General features: G+C 34.6%; 1 protein-coding gene and 1 non-coding gene across 2 annotated transcripts; both read right to left on the bottom strand.

Annotated features, from left to right (window-relative positions):
- Positions 1–7,005: 7,005 nt before the first annotated feature.
- Positions 7,006–7,732, bottom strand: LOC141673888 (uncharacterized). Its single transcript, XM_074480616.1, has 2 exons — positions 7,531–7,732; positions 7,006–7,436 (listed from the first exon to the last, which is right to left on the bottom strand). Exons 1-2 carry the CDS (start codon positions 7,730–7,732, stop codon positions 7,006–7,008), a joined length of 633 nt encoding a protein of 210 aa, XP_074336717.1.
- A 7,338-nt stretch (positions 7,733–15,070) lies between these two features.
- LOC141676307 (small nucleolar RNA R71) lies at positions 15,071–15,177 on the bottom strand. Its single transcript, XR_012556906.1, has one exon. It is a non-coding gene; the product is annotated as a small nucleolar RNA R71 (small nucleolar RNA).
- Positions 15,178–16,414: the final 1,237 nt, after the last annotated feature.

Below are 16,414 nucleotides of genomic sequence, written 5' to 3'. Positions count from 1 at the left end.
TCTGTCGAGTTGTATGAAGCAGTAGTCCACATCTCTTCAACAACCTCACAGAAGATGGTGGGTGATTCTAGCATTGCATAGCTGAGTTTGCAGTTCTTCACAAAATCAATCACTTTGTGATAGTCACTTGAGTGTTGAATCCCCTTGTTTACTAGAGCCGTGAAGTTTTCTTCTCATAGATGTATCCAGTTTGTGACATGATCTTGACTACTGGTGCCATTGTTAGAGAGTGGAAATTGCAGAGATAGAGATGTTAATTGCTTTTGAAATAGAGAGAATTTAGAGCAGATAATTTGAGAATGATAAAAGAAAAGCAATGGAAATGAAATAAGCTTTTATACTATCTCAAAAATAATAAAGTAAAATAAAGTAACTAATGAAAATTTCCTAAAATAGCCAGTTTAAAAATAAACTGTAAAAATTCCATCAGTTATCCGTCGTGTTATGCTTACAAACTGTAAGTATACTCGATGGATAATGTTTAGGAAATTAACGGCTAAGATTAAGATAATTCGACGGATGAGGATAAAATATTATCCATCGAGTTATAAAATATTCCAGAAAATAATTGATTTTTATTTACGAACAATATTCTGACGGATGATCAAACTCGATGGATAAAGATCATCCGTCGAGATGTAAATTTTGACTTGGCCAAAATTCCATCTTAGACTGAAAAATCAATTAAATTTCCGGCTGCATAACAACTTGCAAATTATCTGAAAAGATTTAAGAATAATTAAGCATACCTAACTCACTTACCAACCTTGAGAAGGTGGATTCATCCAGTGGCTTGGTAAAAATATCTACAAGCTGCTTTTCACTTGGAACAAAATGTAGTTCCATAGTACCATTCATTACATGTTCCCTTATGAAATGGTACTTTATATCTATGTGCTTTGTTCTTGAATGTTGCACTGGATTTTCAGTGATGGCAATTGCACTTGTGTTATCACAGAAAATGGGAATTCTTTCCACTTGCAGACCATAGTCTAGCAATTATTTTATCATCCACAAAATTTGTGCACAGCAACTGCCAGCAACAATATATTCAGTTTCAGCTGTGGAAGTAGAAACTGAATTTTGGTTTATACTGAACCAGGACACAAGCTTGTTTCCTAAAAATTGACAGGTTCCTGTTGTACTTTTTCTATCAATTCTACAACCTGCATAATCTGCATCTGAACAACCAGTTAGATCAAAACCAGAATCTCTAGGGTACCAAATGCCAAGTTTTGGTGTTCCCTTGAGATATCTAAAAATTCTCTTGATAGCTACTAAGTGAGATTCTCTAGGATCAGCCTGAAATCTAGTAGACAAACATGTAGCAAACATTATATCTGGCCTACTAGCTGTTAAGTACAGAAGTGAGCCAACCATGCCCCTATAACTTGAAATATCCACAGACTTTTCAGTAGTGTTTAATTCAAGCTTAGTTGCAGTGGCCATGGGAGTTTTTGCAGATGTGCAATCCATTAGATCAAAGTTCTTTAAAAGATCATAAATGTATTTAGTTTGACTAATGAATATTCCATCACTAACTTGCTTAACTTGCAAACCAAGAAAGTAAGTTAGTTCTCCCATCATACCCATTTCATACTTACTCTGCATCAATTTGGCAAATTTTTTACAAAGTTTTTCATCTGTAGAGCCAAAAATAATAGTCATCTACATAAATTTGAACAAGTATACTAGAGCCATTAACATTTCTAAAGAATAAAGTTTTATCTACAGTACCTCTTGTGAAGTGATTTTTCAAAAGGAACTTTGATAAAGTGTCATACCAGGCTCTAGGTGCTTGCTTCAGTCCATAAAGTGCTTTCAAAAGATAGTAGACATATTCTGGAAAATTTGGATCTTCAAAACCAGGAGGCTGACTGACATAGACTTCCTCCTCCAAGTCTCTATTCAGAAAGGCACTTTTGACATCCATTTGATAGACCTTGAAATTGGCATGGGCTGCATAGGCTAAGAAGATTCTGATGGCTTCAAGTCTTGCAACATGAGCAAATTTTTCATCAAAATCTATTCCTTCTTGTTGACAATAACCCTTAGCAGCCAATCTAGCTTTGTTCTTGACTACTATGCCATTGTCATCCTTCTTGTTTCTGAATACTCATTTGGTGTCAATTGGATTCTTTCCTCTAGGCTTGGGCACCAGCCTTCCATACCTTATTCCTCTCAAATTGGTTTAGCTCCTCCTGCATAGCTACAATCCAATCAGGATCCATCAAAGCTTCTTCTACCTTCTTTGGTTCTTCCTTAGAAAGAAAGCTGCTGTATTAGACATTCTTCTTGAGTTGCTCTCCTTGTTTGAACTCTAGAAGATACATCACCAATAATGAGCTCAAAGGGGTGATCCTTTGTCCATTTTCTTTGTTGAGGTAGATTAGCTCTAGATGAAGAGGCCTCATTGTTGTCTTGATGTGTGATTGAGTTTTGAATGTTAGAAACTCCCCCTGAGTTAATGGATCATTGATTTAGAAAGGGGAGCTTTCTGTAACTGATCTATCCTGACTCCCAGCTCCTTTTGATAACCCGACGGATGGTGAATCTTGAGTACCGACGGATGAAGCTGGTTGCCTTCCGACGGATAAGGAAGATTGTCTCTCGAACGGATGAAGTATTATGCAACTCGATAGATGTTGAATTTTGTGCTTCATTGGTAGTAGATTTTTCTGCATTATCCTTTGATACTGTTTCTTGATCACTTTCATCATCACTGTCATCACTAACCATCTCCACATTGTCAAATTGAGGCTCTCATGGTAATCTTCATCTTGCAGTCCTTCAATCTTTTTATCATCAAACACAACATGTATTGATTCCACAAAATGTTGGTTCTTAGATTGTAGACTCTATATGCTTTACCAACATCATATCCAACAAAAATTCCTTCATCTGCTTTAATATCAAACTTCCCATTCTGATCAGTTTGATTTCTCAAGATATAACATTTGCATCCAAAAACATGAAGAAAATTTAGAGTTGGCTTCTTGTTCTTGAACAATTGATAGGGAGTCATGCATTTTGCTTGATTAATCAGAGAAATATTCTGAGTGTAGCATGCAGTATTTACAGCTTCAGCCCAGAAATATGTTGGTAACTTAGACTCTTCAAGCATTGTCCTTGCAGCTTCCATAAGTGATCTGTTCTTCCTTTCTACTACTCCATTCTGTTGTGGAGTTCTTGCTGCTGAAAACTCATGCAAAATCCCATTTTCTTCACAGAATGCTCTCATGACAGAATTCTTGAACTCAGTTCCATTATCACTCCTGATTCTTCTCACTATGAAATCAGGATAATTATTGACTTGCCTTATGTGATTAATGATGATTTCACTAGCCTCATCTTTAGACTTTAGGAAATATGTCCAAGAGAACTTTGAGAAATCATCTACAATTACTAGGAAAAATCTTTTCCTTGAAATGGACAACACATTGACTGGTCCAAACAGATCCATGTGTAGCAGTTGCAAAGGTTCTTCAATTATTGAATCAAGCTTCTTCCTGAATGATGCTTTGATGTGCTTTGCTTTTGGCAGGCATCACACAATCCATCCTTAGGCTTTATCTTATTTGACTTGGGGATATCAGATTCATCTTTAGTCATTTGAGTTGAACCTTTGAAACCATTCATTACAGCAGAATTATCATACATATTTTGATTAACAGGGAATGGCATGCTATTAGTGAACATGTTATTCCAGTAAGGTATGCTAAATGGCATTTGTGGCATATTAAATGCAGCATTTTCATGTGTAATGAAAGCCCTTTCCTTTTGTTTGAGCAGCTCAAAGTATTTCTGTTTATAATCCACAGGCTCAAACCTTTTCTTGCTGGAATCTGACTTTCTACACTCACTGGAAAAGTGCCCTGCCAAGCCACATTTGAAACATTTAAATTTTGATTTATCCACCATATTTCTATTTGGCTTGGCTGCTCCAAAGTTCTTCTTAAACTTGAGCTTGGCAAATCTTCTGGAAAGAAATGCTAGATGTTCATCAATATCTTCCATATCATCTTGGCTCAAAGAATCTTCATTTTCTGCTACCAGCCCCTTGCCCTTATTTTCACAGACCTTTGAAGTTGATTCAACAACTTCCATCTTATCTCCTTCTCTTTCTCTAACTCAGCAACTAATGCAATGGATCCTCCTTTCTTCTTTCCTCTCTCCATCCTCTCATCTTGCTCTATTTCAAGCTCATAAGTTTTCAGGATGCCATACAGTCTCTCAAAAGTAAACTCCTTGTAATCTTGAGAGTTTCTCAATGAGACTGTCATAGGTTTCCATTCCTTTGGAAGAGATCTAAGGAACTTCATATTGGAGTCTTTTGTCTGATAGACCCTTCCATGCAACTTTACAGCATTTAGTAGTTTTTGAAACCTACTAAAAATGTCAGTGAGAGACTCACTTTCTTCACTATGAAAATGCTCATATTGTTGAATCAGTAGCTGCATCTTGTTTTCTCTAACTTGCTCAGTGCCATCACAGATAATCTGTATTGTATCCCAAACATCCTTGACAGTTTTGCAATTGAAGATGTTGTCAAACATGTCACCATCAACTCCATTGAACAAGATATTCATGGCCTTCTTATCTTTCCTGACTTGTTCAATATCAGGATCAGACCATTCATACCTTGGTTTGGGGACATATGGCTCATTTCCAGTTGCAGCTCTCATTGGTACATGAGGGCCTCTTTCTATGCAATCTACATAGGCCTCATCTTGAGAAAGTAAATGAAGATGCATATTTACCTTCCAGTGATGATAATTATCTTTGTCCATAAAAGGAATCTTGACTCTAACATCCTTCTTGTTCATCTTGTTGTTTTATTATGATCTTTAAACTCTTTGTTCTTCAAGAGCTTGCTCTGATACCAATTGTTAGTCCCTAATAATGAAACAAGAATTACAGAAGGGGGGTTGAATGGTATTCTTGAAACTTTTTCACAAATAAAAGTGTTCTAACTTAAATATATATATCAGTGTGAATTGATTTACAGAGTGCGGAATAATAACTTGAAATGAATCAAAACACAAGTAATTAAAAACACAGGTTTTCAAAAACCATTCTGGTGGATTTGAATGTATCCACCAGAGATATATAATATACTAGGAGAACTCTGTGTAGCAATTAGCTCACAGCTGCTTACAAATTTTAACAACTAAGATTGCATAAAAATGCTAAGAATACAGCTTACAAATGTTTCTCTCTTGGTTGCTTAGTTAGTTATTCTATTAGCTACTTCTTGGTTTATATAACACCAAGATTACAAAGTAATAAGACAAGATAATAAAATAAAAACTATCAAGTCTAATACTATGCTACTTCATTACTCTATTCCAGCATCTTTGAATATCTTCATAATAGCATGGAAATGGCAACGCTTCTTTGTTCTCTAAAACTCAGTTGAATAGGCTTCCACATTCCATTTGCATACACTCGACGCATGTGACTGTGTTGTCACTGTCAACAGATGTTTGAATTCTTTATCCGTCGGGTTCATGATCATCCGTCGAGTTCATGATCATCCGCCAGGTTGTCTTGTTGATCATCCATCGAATGGCATTGTTGTTTATCCGTCGGGTAGCAATCTAGCACTTGACTTCATTTCATTTATGCAGAATTACAAGACATCATCTATGTACAATTAATCAACCTATTCTGCATATCTAGTTAAAGTCAACATGACTTGAGTACTACTACAGAATCTAAACAATGTGTATGCAGAGATATGCTACAGACTTATTGTTACATAAGCTACTCACTCGATGGATAATAAATCATCATCCGTCGGGACTTTATTGAGTCATCCGTCGGGACTATAATCCTTATCCGTCGGGTGCTACATTTTTCACTAAGTAAAATCTACCAAGGTGTTTTGTTAATGAAATCATCAAGTACACAACATATTCACAACATTACGCTCAACTCTAGCATTTTGCTTGGGAGTATAGGTGCAGGGAGTTTGATGAACTATTTCAAGACTTGATAAAAATTGAGAAAACTGATGATTAATGAATTCACTACCATTATTTATGCGGATAATCTTGATTTGTGTCTTATACTGATTATTCACATACATAGAAAAGGCTTTAAAATGTTGAAACACATCAGACTTACTAGGCATGAGAAAAGTCCAAGTTGCTCGTGAACAATCATCAACTATCGTTAAAAAATATGTATGAGTTCCATATATGGACCCCATACATGATTAGTAGTAACATGATATGGACCCCAGACATCCATATGTATGAGTTCAAAAATTTGACTAGCATGACTATCACTTCGAGAAAATGATAACATAGATTACATAGAATTGGGACAAACTGGACATTCATTGCAAGCAATTGAGTACTTTACACAAGGAATAAAACTCAATACAGTTTGAGATGCATGTCCTAAGCGCAAGTGCCACAATTTTGAAGAATTTGAACTAGTTTGATCAACAAAATTAGGGACAGAGGAATTACAAGTAGTAATGTAAAGAACTACTTATTACAGATATAGGAGCACAAGAAAAGTAATAAAGGCCGCCATATTCAACACTAGTTGCCAAGATATGCAGCTAGTCCCGAACCTAGATCAGACAATTAAAGGAGGTAAATGTGAGTCTAACATTAGACTGTTGAGTAAGTTTACTAACTGAAAGTAGATTGCAATGAAAAGATGGTATGAAGAGTACATCCTTGATAAATAGTATGGGAGTGAGATGCACATTACTAACTTTGTGAACAAGTATATAATGGCTGTTAGGTAAAGCAACATGAATGGGTTTGTGAAGTAAGGAAATATCAGTCATTAGGTTAATGTTACAAACATATGACTGGAAGCACCAATGTCCATAATCTACAAATTATTAAAATCTGCAGGAATACAAGACATCATAGAGAATGCCAAACCTGCAATAGGAGTTACAAGATCTTCTGGAGTAATATTTCTTACAGGAGTAGCAGCAGGACTTGCCAAATTAGAAACCATTTGACTGATTCTAGCCATCTATTGTTGAATCTGTTCCAGATAAAGTTGAGGAGATGAGCTAACAGATTGATGAACGTTGTTAGCTTGCTGATTAGTCTGCATTTGTGCAGGATGAGTTCGAAAACCTCCCTGATCCCCACTAAATTTGCCCTGGCCACGGCCTCTCAGAGTATATTGAATGAGCTTGAAGCAATGCTCTTTGGTATGTCCCTCCTTATGATAATAATTGCATCTTAATCCTTGCTTTTTAGAATTCAGCATATCATTGGAAGCAGTACCAGTGTTTGCATTAGCAATTGTAGAGACTGTGGATGCATTAATTTTAACATTGACAAGAAAAGCATTAGAAGAAACATAGCCTTGCCTTTGTCTCTCTTCTTGTTTAATGAGGGAGAAAGCCTGTGCAATAGAAGGAAATGGATTCATCATAAGTATTTGTCCCCTAGCTGCTGAGAATCGATCATTAAGGCCCATAAAAATGCAATAAACGCTTTCTTTGTTCCCTTTCGTCAAGCAACTTGTGAGAATCACACTTGCAATTACATTTGCAAGTCACAGTCGGTTCTAAAGCCACATACTCATCCCAAAGATTTTTCATCTTATGATAGTAAAACTCAACAGATTTATCACCTTGCTCAAGAGCATGGAGATCCTTTAGAATTTGATAGACTCGATGACCGTCAATACTGGAGAATTGGCCAACTAACTCCTCCCGGACTTCCTGAGCAGTGTTCACAAAATCCATACCATTACTATGTCCACTAAACAGTGTTCAAAATCCATCTTATCACCATATCATTAACACGCTCCCATTGAGCTCGAATAGGTGAATCTTCATTAGGTTTTGGTATGATGCCATTGATAAGCCCTAGCTTATTTTTGGCTGAAAAAGCTATGCTTAATGAGCGCTTGCAAGGACTATAATTCTATGTGCATGTTAGCTTCTTAAATATTAACACCAAACCAGGATGATCAATATTTTGCAAATACAGAGGATGAAGATTAGATGTAATGGCTGACACATCATCAAGATCTCCAAATTTCGGAGCCAGAATCTCAAGATCAAATGAATTTTTGCTAGAATTAGTGCTAGATTCATCTTTCTTGGAATTTATATTAGTTCCATTAAGAACAACATTCGCATAAGTTGTTTTCCTCATTTTTATGAGATTTTGATGAACAAAGATGAAATTCACACAATATCGAAGAAAGTTATGAAACCGAGATTAAAACAACAAGACAATATCATGATGAATTACAGGAAACACAATCTGTAACTATCGATGCGAGAACACAGAAAAATGAAATCGAGAAAGATATAAACGTAAAATAAAGATCTGAGAAGAGATCTGAAAATAAATTACTAATTGTTCCAGAGGATAACGATTGTGCGGAAGAGATTGAGCATCGAGAATCTTAGCTCTGATACCATATGAACAACACTCATCTTATGTCACCATTAAAGTTGTGTTTACAAGCTTGGAGAGGAAGAAATGTAAACTATGTATTGGTTCTGTTAAGTTGTTACAATGCTAGACTATTTCTTCTATATATATTGTATAATTCTACATCACTACTTCTATACATGTTATGCTTAGTTGTCATACTCATAAGGCTTTGTTTGGATAAAGGCTACTCTAAGTTTATGTTGCATAGGCTATGTTGTTATAGCTGAAGCTGCTAATTGTGTCTTAATATTCCCCCCTTTCAAGTTTTTTTTCCGTTTGCGCCAGTAACCTAGTTTCTGTTATGTGTTAAGAACTTTTAGGTGGCAGGTTGTAAGTATAGCTCCTTTTCCTCATGTTTGAAGTCTAGCTGCTATAGTTCATTTTCAGGTTGTAATGACCAAACGGTCCTTTTTAATAAATTCACTTAATGAAAGCAAAAAGTACTTAGTCAATTTGTATTTCACTTCTAATTTTTTGTTAATAAACCTGCTGAATGTCATGTAACCTGCCTTATCATTGTTTTATCCCGCATTCTACACATTTATAGTGAAAATGAAGTATTTCTTTTACAGGTATAATATGTGGTCCCCAATTTTTTTCCCCCATATTTTATTTATCTTTTTATACTATTTTACCCTAATTTCGTAACAACTTTTAAATTTCTTTACACTATTTTAATATTGTATTATAAACATATTTTTAACAAAAATACATATTAATATTTTTAAAATAATATTTTCCATCTTGATCATCATGAAATTTTGAATATTTGTACAATTCTCTATCACTTTCATTATTTTAACATTATGAAAATTATTATTAATATAAATAAGATTTTTATGTCAAAATTCAAATTTCAACATATATTTAAAAATGTAATATTCGGGAAAATTTTGTAAATACTTTATACTATATAAAATAAATATTTGGTGTTTAATTATTTTAAAATACTTATTTCAATGATTTAACATTTGGTAAATACAAATTGCAGCCCCGCAAGAACTAGAAAATTATTACGTGTTTAAAATGCAATTGTATGAATTTATACATAATTTTGACGCGCGTCGAAGTGCGGTTGTTAAGTGTTATGTGCTTAATCTCGTTTTGTGTGCATGTGCATATTTATATTTATTTTCGGGGTTTATTTTAAATTTAGAAAATATTTCAGTTTCTTAAAAATCATCGGACTGAAACCCAACCAGGACGTCGAAATCCACAAAGTTAATATTTTATTTTTATAAAATCAAAGGTCATTCGAATATTTCCTGTTTGCATGTTTTTGGAATATTCGTAATTTTCGGAGAATTTTTGATATAAATATGGTATTTATCTAAAAATAATATTTTTAAACTCATTCCCAGAAAATTATTATTTTCGAGTTAGTTGTTTTAAATCGAGAGATTGAAACACCAATTTATAATTTATCGAGTATAATTTAGTGATAGTATAAATAGCCATTGGATATTATTTTATTTTTACAGAAATGGTTAACAAACAGGTAATTCAGAATTTTCTCATTATCCGATAATTACTTTCAAAATCTCGTTTTAAAGAATCAGCTGATTCCAGTCGAGCTAGCCATCCATTTTTATCGATCTTTATACCATATTATATCAAAGCTTGTGATGAGACGATCATTTTGACACCAGAATCATGAACTGAGGTTCGGTATTTTGTTCATTCCGTGTTTGTCAGAATCGATGAATGTAGGCCTCGTTAATTCTTAATTTGAATGATCTTATGGACCGATTATGGCTCCTGAGAGTTCTTAGAGTCGAATCATGTATCATTTTGCATTGTTTGACTACAAAACGTGTTAAGTCGAGTTAATTTTATAAAGTTTTATTTTCTTTTTAAATTTCTGTGTTTATGATTGATTGTTTATAAGTTTTGGTCATTGTTTTAGATTATAGAGATCACGAAGATCATTTCGGTATATGATTTACATATTTTAGGTTATGTATTAGTAAAAATGATTTCGACCCCCATTTTATAATCCAATTTTTTGTTCTTGTTTTTGATTTCTTGATGATATTGATCCGGGGAATTGATTATACGTTTAAGCGCTTTAATTCGATATAAGATACGTTAATTTTGGTCAAAAAAATTTAACGTTACATTTTTGCTGGATTTAGTCCGAGTTCTTGGTTGTTTTGATCAAAATGATCGATTTCGATAGGTGTTGAGCGATTCTGAGTTTGCTGGAGGATTGGGGGGAATTATGAAATGAAAAGGCTTTGAAAATGGATCGAATCGAGTCATTTTGGCCAAGATCGGGGCTTTGTCAGACGTTTAAAGGTCACTGTCCGTTTTCCGAAAATTTCAGAATCTGGCGGCTTCTTCAAAGTCCGAACAATGCCGCTAGTCCTTGAGTCCAGTCGATTCAAGGTTGAAGACAACCTAGTACTAAAAATATTTTTATTGCATGTTTATTTAAAAATTAAATCAAGATTTATTTTGATTTTTTAAAATATTTTTTTATATATATTACTCCCAAAATTGATTTTTAATCCAAGATAATTTAGTTAATTATTATCAAATAATTAAATGAACTAACTTAAATTCATAAAATTATCCTCTTAATTATTTTTAAAATTCAAATTTAATTTAATTATTTATAATTTATTTTAGTTAATTATTTATTCATTTAATTGATCGATTAATTCATTTAATCTTTTAGTTTTGTCTATAGATAATTAAATAAAATATATTTATTTATAATTAAGCCAAAAAATATTTTAATTTTTTTAAGCTTTTAAAAATATATAGATTTATTAAATATCAATTAATATTAATATTAATTTAATTATTCTTATTTTATTTATAATAAATAGGTCGTTCATTCGTTTAATACGAAACAATTGCATCTAGACATAGAAAAATATTTCGCTTCTATTAAAAATACTTTCATAACATAAATCATTTTGTATTGAAATATTTCTTATTTTACGAGTCTTCTAAGTTGGATAAGCGTCGAAAAGTGATATTTGACCCAGTTTGAGTTATAAAAATACCGAACCCTGTTTTTGGTCGATGTGACATATGTGATATGTGAGTAACATGTTGTGTGATATGTGATACAAATGCTAACCAAAAACTTGTTGCATGAAATACTGATGTGCAAGTGTACATAATCGCAAACAAGTAATACAGTAGTAAATACCAGATATCGTTCCTTAAGGACTGTATATTTGTGTAAATCGTAATTAATATCCAACAATTGGGTTATTGAACACAAGATTTGAGTTTTTCTTTATCTAATTGAACTATTTAATTAATAACTAAATTAACTAACCAATACTATACAAGAAAATAGAGCGGATGAGTTTTAGATACGAAAGGCCGAGTCAGGATATTACTTCCCCCTAATATGTTCATGTCAGTAATAAAGTAGTGTAATATTATAGCAAGAGCACCGTTCATTAGCTAGAATTCAATGGTCGTATGTTCCTCTTAAAATCACTACGGTATAGTTCCTATAAAATAAACTAACATATGTCTATGCCAATTTACTCTTCAGAATTTATTTAAGCATCAATTCACAAAGTTATGCATGGTCACAATATATGTGTATACCGTAACAATATTATAATCAAAAGATAAAAAATGCACCATTCAAGTATTGTGTCAAATAACTATAACCCTCTCAGTATTATAATTAACTCGTTAACCTACTAGAGTTGATCAGATAATAGCAAGTATGTATCATGATCTCCACTTGAATGAATAAACTGTAAACTATATATAGTATTTCTTATCAAAACACCAACAATCCCATACCAGAGTTCCATAAAAATTCTAACTCATATATATTTAGTTCATAATCAAAGTATTAAAATAATCCCAAGATAACCAACACATATGCATAAAAAGAGATATAAAAAGATAACACATATTCATAAGAAGAGATATAAAAAGATAAGAGAAAACAAAGCCAAATAGATGTCTCCAATGGCTAAATTCTTCTCCGTTGATGGCTTCTTCTCCTCCTCCCTTGTGCGGCTACTTGTCTCTTGCCTCCCTCTATGTCTTAGGCCTGGTCTAATCTAATAATATATAATAAAAGTATTTTTAATGAATTAAAGGAAATATATAAGGAGATTTCCCAATTAGAATTGAATTATGAGAAAGTAAAAATTCGTAGTTGACTTTTGGGTTCTGATTTTGGGATGATTCGGATGGATTATAAATTCAAGACCAATTCTGAATTGAATCTCTTCTCATAAACTTTCCATTGGTTGTTGAATCGTCAGAATCGGACTTCTAGAACTCCATATATGACCCAAAGAGTTTACACTGCGCAGTTGGCCCATAAAATCCGATTTTTAATCGAATTAAACTCCAAATCTGATTTTGTAATCTCCAAACCTTCCTTTATTATATCTCCTTGATACCTAAAATATAAATTAAATATTTATTAAATAAAAATCCAAATTAATGCACAATAACCAAAATATAGGGATAACATTAAGATAAAATACACGCTCATCATGATACAAATGCTATAAGTGAAGGGTTTTTAGCACATAAACGCAACGAAAATTGTAAATTTAAATCTTACATATCGAAACCCTCCGCAGGATCTGATAAGTGGATTTTATATCCACTTGGAACGCTTTATTACAAGCTTAAATTGGTGTTTTGGACTCAAGTTGTTGGTATTTTAATGTGTATTTGTGTTATTGCATTTCAGGTATCAATTAAATGAAGAAAGGAGCTTTTAAAGGAAATATGATGAAAGGTGATCAGATTTGGAATCCAAGGCCATTGTCAAGTTGTATAGAACCTCGTTAGCTTCGTGTGGGCAGTTGAATCGCCTAATTCTGACGAGTAAAACTCAAGTTACGGCCAAAATAAGATTCATTAGAATTTTCCAGAAGCCGCCCATGCGGCCGCGTCAGAAGTGCACGCGACCGCGTGCTGACACGCGACCGCGTGCTGACACGCGACCGCGTGCTGACACGCGGCCGCGTCAGACCCGCACGCGACCGCATGCTGATGCGCGGCTGATTTCGCTGAAAAAAGCCTTTTTTTAGCGGAATTTGATAATTTTAAGGGTACAAGTCCACTAGGGGCTTATATATACTTAAAAAAAGGGTTTTCATCATCCAGGAAGATTGGGAGATGAAGGAGAAGACCTAGAAGTACAAAACAACTCCAAAAAAGAAGATCTTATTTTCTACTTGTGATTTTTTGAAAATAGTTGTAACTTTGGATGCTCATTTTCATTCTTGTTGAACCTAGACCTTTTTTTTATTCATACTTTGATTATATTCAGTTTATTAAGACCTTGTTTTATACCATGCTTTCATTGGAACCCATGATGACGATGAGTTCAATTATGGGCTAATCATTATCATGGGATTCTAGCGGATTTACTTATGGATTTCAGTAATTAATTTGTTTCAATATCTTGGTGTGTGGTGATTGATTGATATCCTAGTATTGGTTGTGCTTATTCGTCTTATGCGTAGCTAACATATAAGATAGCGTAGTTAATCTCTATTGAAGCGACAGTGAATATAGAGGTTTAGAACTTGCCATGCTAGCATAGGTTCATGTATTTGTTATGCATGATTCGTAGGTAATTTTAACCATCTTACTTGCCCTATGTAATCACGATAGATAACTTGCGCATTAAACCGTTATGTTTTCAATTCTTATAGACATATAAGGACTAAGCATAATTTGTGTCTATTCAACTTATATCTCTTTTGTGGATGCTTGGTAGTAGGGTATTCGTACAACAAAAGTTGGCGTTTACTAGTTTCTGTTATCTGATTAGTGTCATCACCATTACATGCTAAGGTTAAGAACAATAAGGCTATTGAATGAAGTATTTAATGAAGTTAGAATCCCATGTTTGTCATATATAGTAATTAAACCTCAGTTCTCTTAGTTAATGTTATTTAATATAATCTCTTAGTTTAATAAAAACCCAGTTTGTTATTTGTCTTAGACTTGAGCGATAACCATACATTGTTGCATAGGTTCATAAATTGAACTTAACCTAAACCAGTCTCTGTGGGAACGAATCTGATTTATATCCTATACCACTTGCGAACGCGTATACTTGCGTGAATATTAGCACGTGTTTTCCCCTTAACAAGCTTTTGGCGCCGCTGCCGGGGACTCGGTGTTAATTTTTAGTTTATGTGCTTGTCATCAGTGGTCGTTAAAGTTCACTGACTCGGATTCTTTTACTTTCACGGTTTATTTGTTTGTGTTTCAGGTACTCAGTACAATGGGAGATCCAACAGCACGAACGGAAGCCTTGATGAATTTTTCTCAACCTAAGATCAATGACATTCAATATAGTATTGTTCGTCCAGCTATCACAGCTAATACCTTTGAGATCAAGCCTGTCATAATTCAATGGGTGCAGAATTCAATCCAGTTTGGGGGTTCTCCAACTGAAGATCCCAATATGCACATTAGGGATTTCAATGAGATCTGCGACACCTTCAAGTTCAACGGTGTTTCTGAAGATGCTGTGAAGCTGAGACTGTTCCCTATTCTCTCTGAGGGATAAGGCTAAGAGCTGGTTACACTCTCTACCAGCTGGTTCGATTACTACTTGGGAAGATCTTGCTCAGAAGTTTCTTACTAAATTCTTCCATATGGCGAAGACAGTTGCACTCATGAATGCTATTACTTAATTTGCGCAGCAAATGGGAGAATCACTATGTGAAGCTTGGGAGCGCTACAAGGAGATGCTTAGGAAGTGTCCTCATCATGGAATGCCTGATTGGATGATCATCAATTGTTTTTACAATGGGTTGGGAGCACAGTCCAGACCCATGCTCGATGCAGCATTAGGCGGAGCATTATGGGCAAAGAGCTACAAGGAAGGTTATGATCTAATTGAATTGATGGCTGCTAATGAATATCAGTATCCAACTCAGAGATGTCTACAGGGCAAGGTAGCAGGAGTTCTTGAAGTGGATACAGCTACGACTATCACTACTCAACTAAAGGTATTTTCTATGAAGATCGATTCTCTGGCTAGCTATGGTGTTAAGCAGATAATTGGTGTTTGTGAGCTGTGTGCAGGTCCGCATGTGACGAAGCAATGCGCTATATCTAGTGACTCAGCTCAGTTTATGAGCAACTTTCAGAGATCGCGGCAACCAGTTCCAGACATTTATCATCCTGACAACCGGAATCATCTTAACTTCAGCTGGAGCAACAATTAGAATGCGATGCACCAGCCGTTCCAGCAGTTTGGAAATAAGCTATTCAACCCTCCTGGTTTTCAGCAACAAATTACACCAAAACAACAAACTCTTGGTGCATGTCTATCTTCGAATGAAAAATCTGAATTGGAGGAGTTGCGGCTTATGTGAAAAAACCAGGCTCTTATATGCCAAAGCCAGGCTGTTTCTATCAGGACTCTGGAGAACCAAATAGGGCAAATTGCTAATGCCTTATTGAATCGACCACCAGGAACACTTTCTAGTGATACAGAAATAAATCCAGGAAAGAGGCAAGTTGAAGAACAGGTGAACGCCATCACCTTAAGGTCTGGAAAGGTCGCAAACCCCCAAATTCAGCAAGACGAAGAGCCTGAAAAATCTCAAGTTTCATAAAATGTAGTTGTGGATGAAGAAGTACAGAAGGAAGCAGAGGTGGAACCAAGGAAGACTACTGTGGAACACACTCCTCCTGAGGGTAATACAGGGGAGATACAGATCTATCCTCCACCTCCTTTTCCTAAGAGGCTGCAGAAGAAAAAGCTGGATAAGCAGTTTGTGAAGTTTTTGGAGGTGTTCAAGAAACTTCATATCAACATACCTTTAGCTGAAGCTCTTGAACATATGCCTAGCTATGCGAGGTTTATGAAAGTTATTCTCTCTCGGAAAGTGAAGCTCGATGACTTAGAGACCGTTGCTCTAATGGAGGAATACAGTGCTGTGCTACAACAGAAGTTGCCTCCGAAGCTTAAAGATCCTGGAAGCTTCACTATTCCTTGCACCATC

Source organism: Apium graveolens, chromosome 7, assembly GCF_009905375.1.
Source record: "Apium graveolens cultivar Ventura chromosome 7, ASM990537v1, whole genome shotgun sequence".
Taxonomy (NCBI): Eukaryota; Viridiplantae; Streptophyta; class Magnoliopsida; order Apiales; family Apiaceae; genus Apium; species Apium graveolens.
Note: the sequence above shows the minus strand (reverse complement) of the source record. Positions and strands in the feature narration are given on the sequence as shown.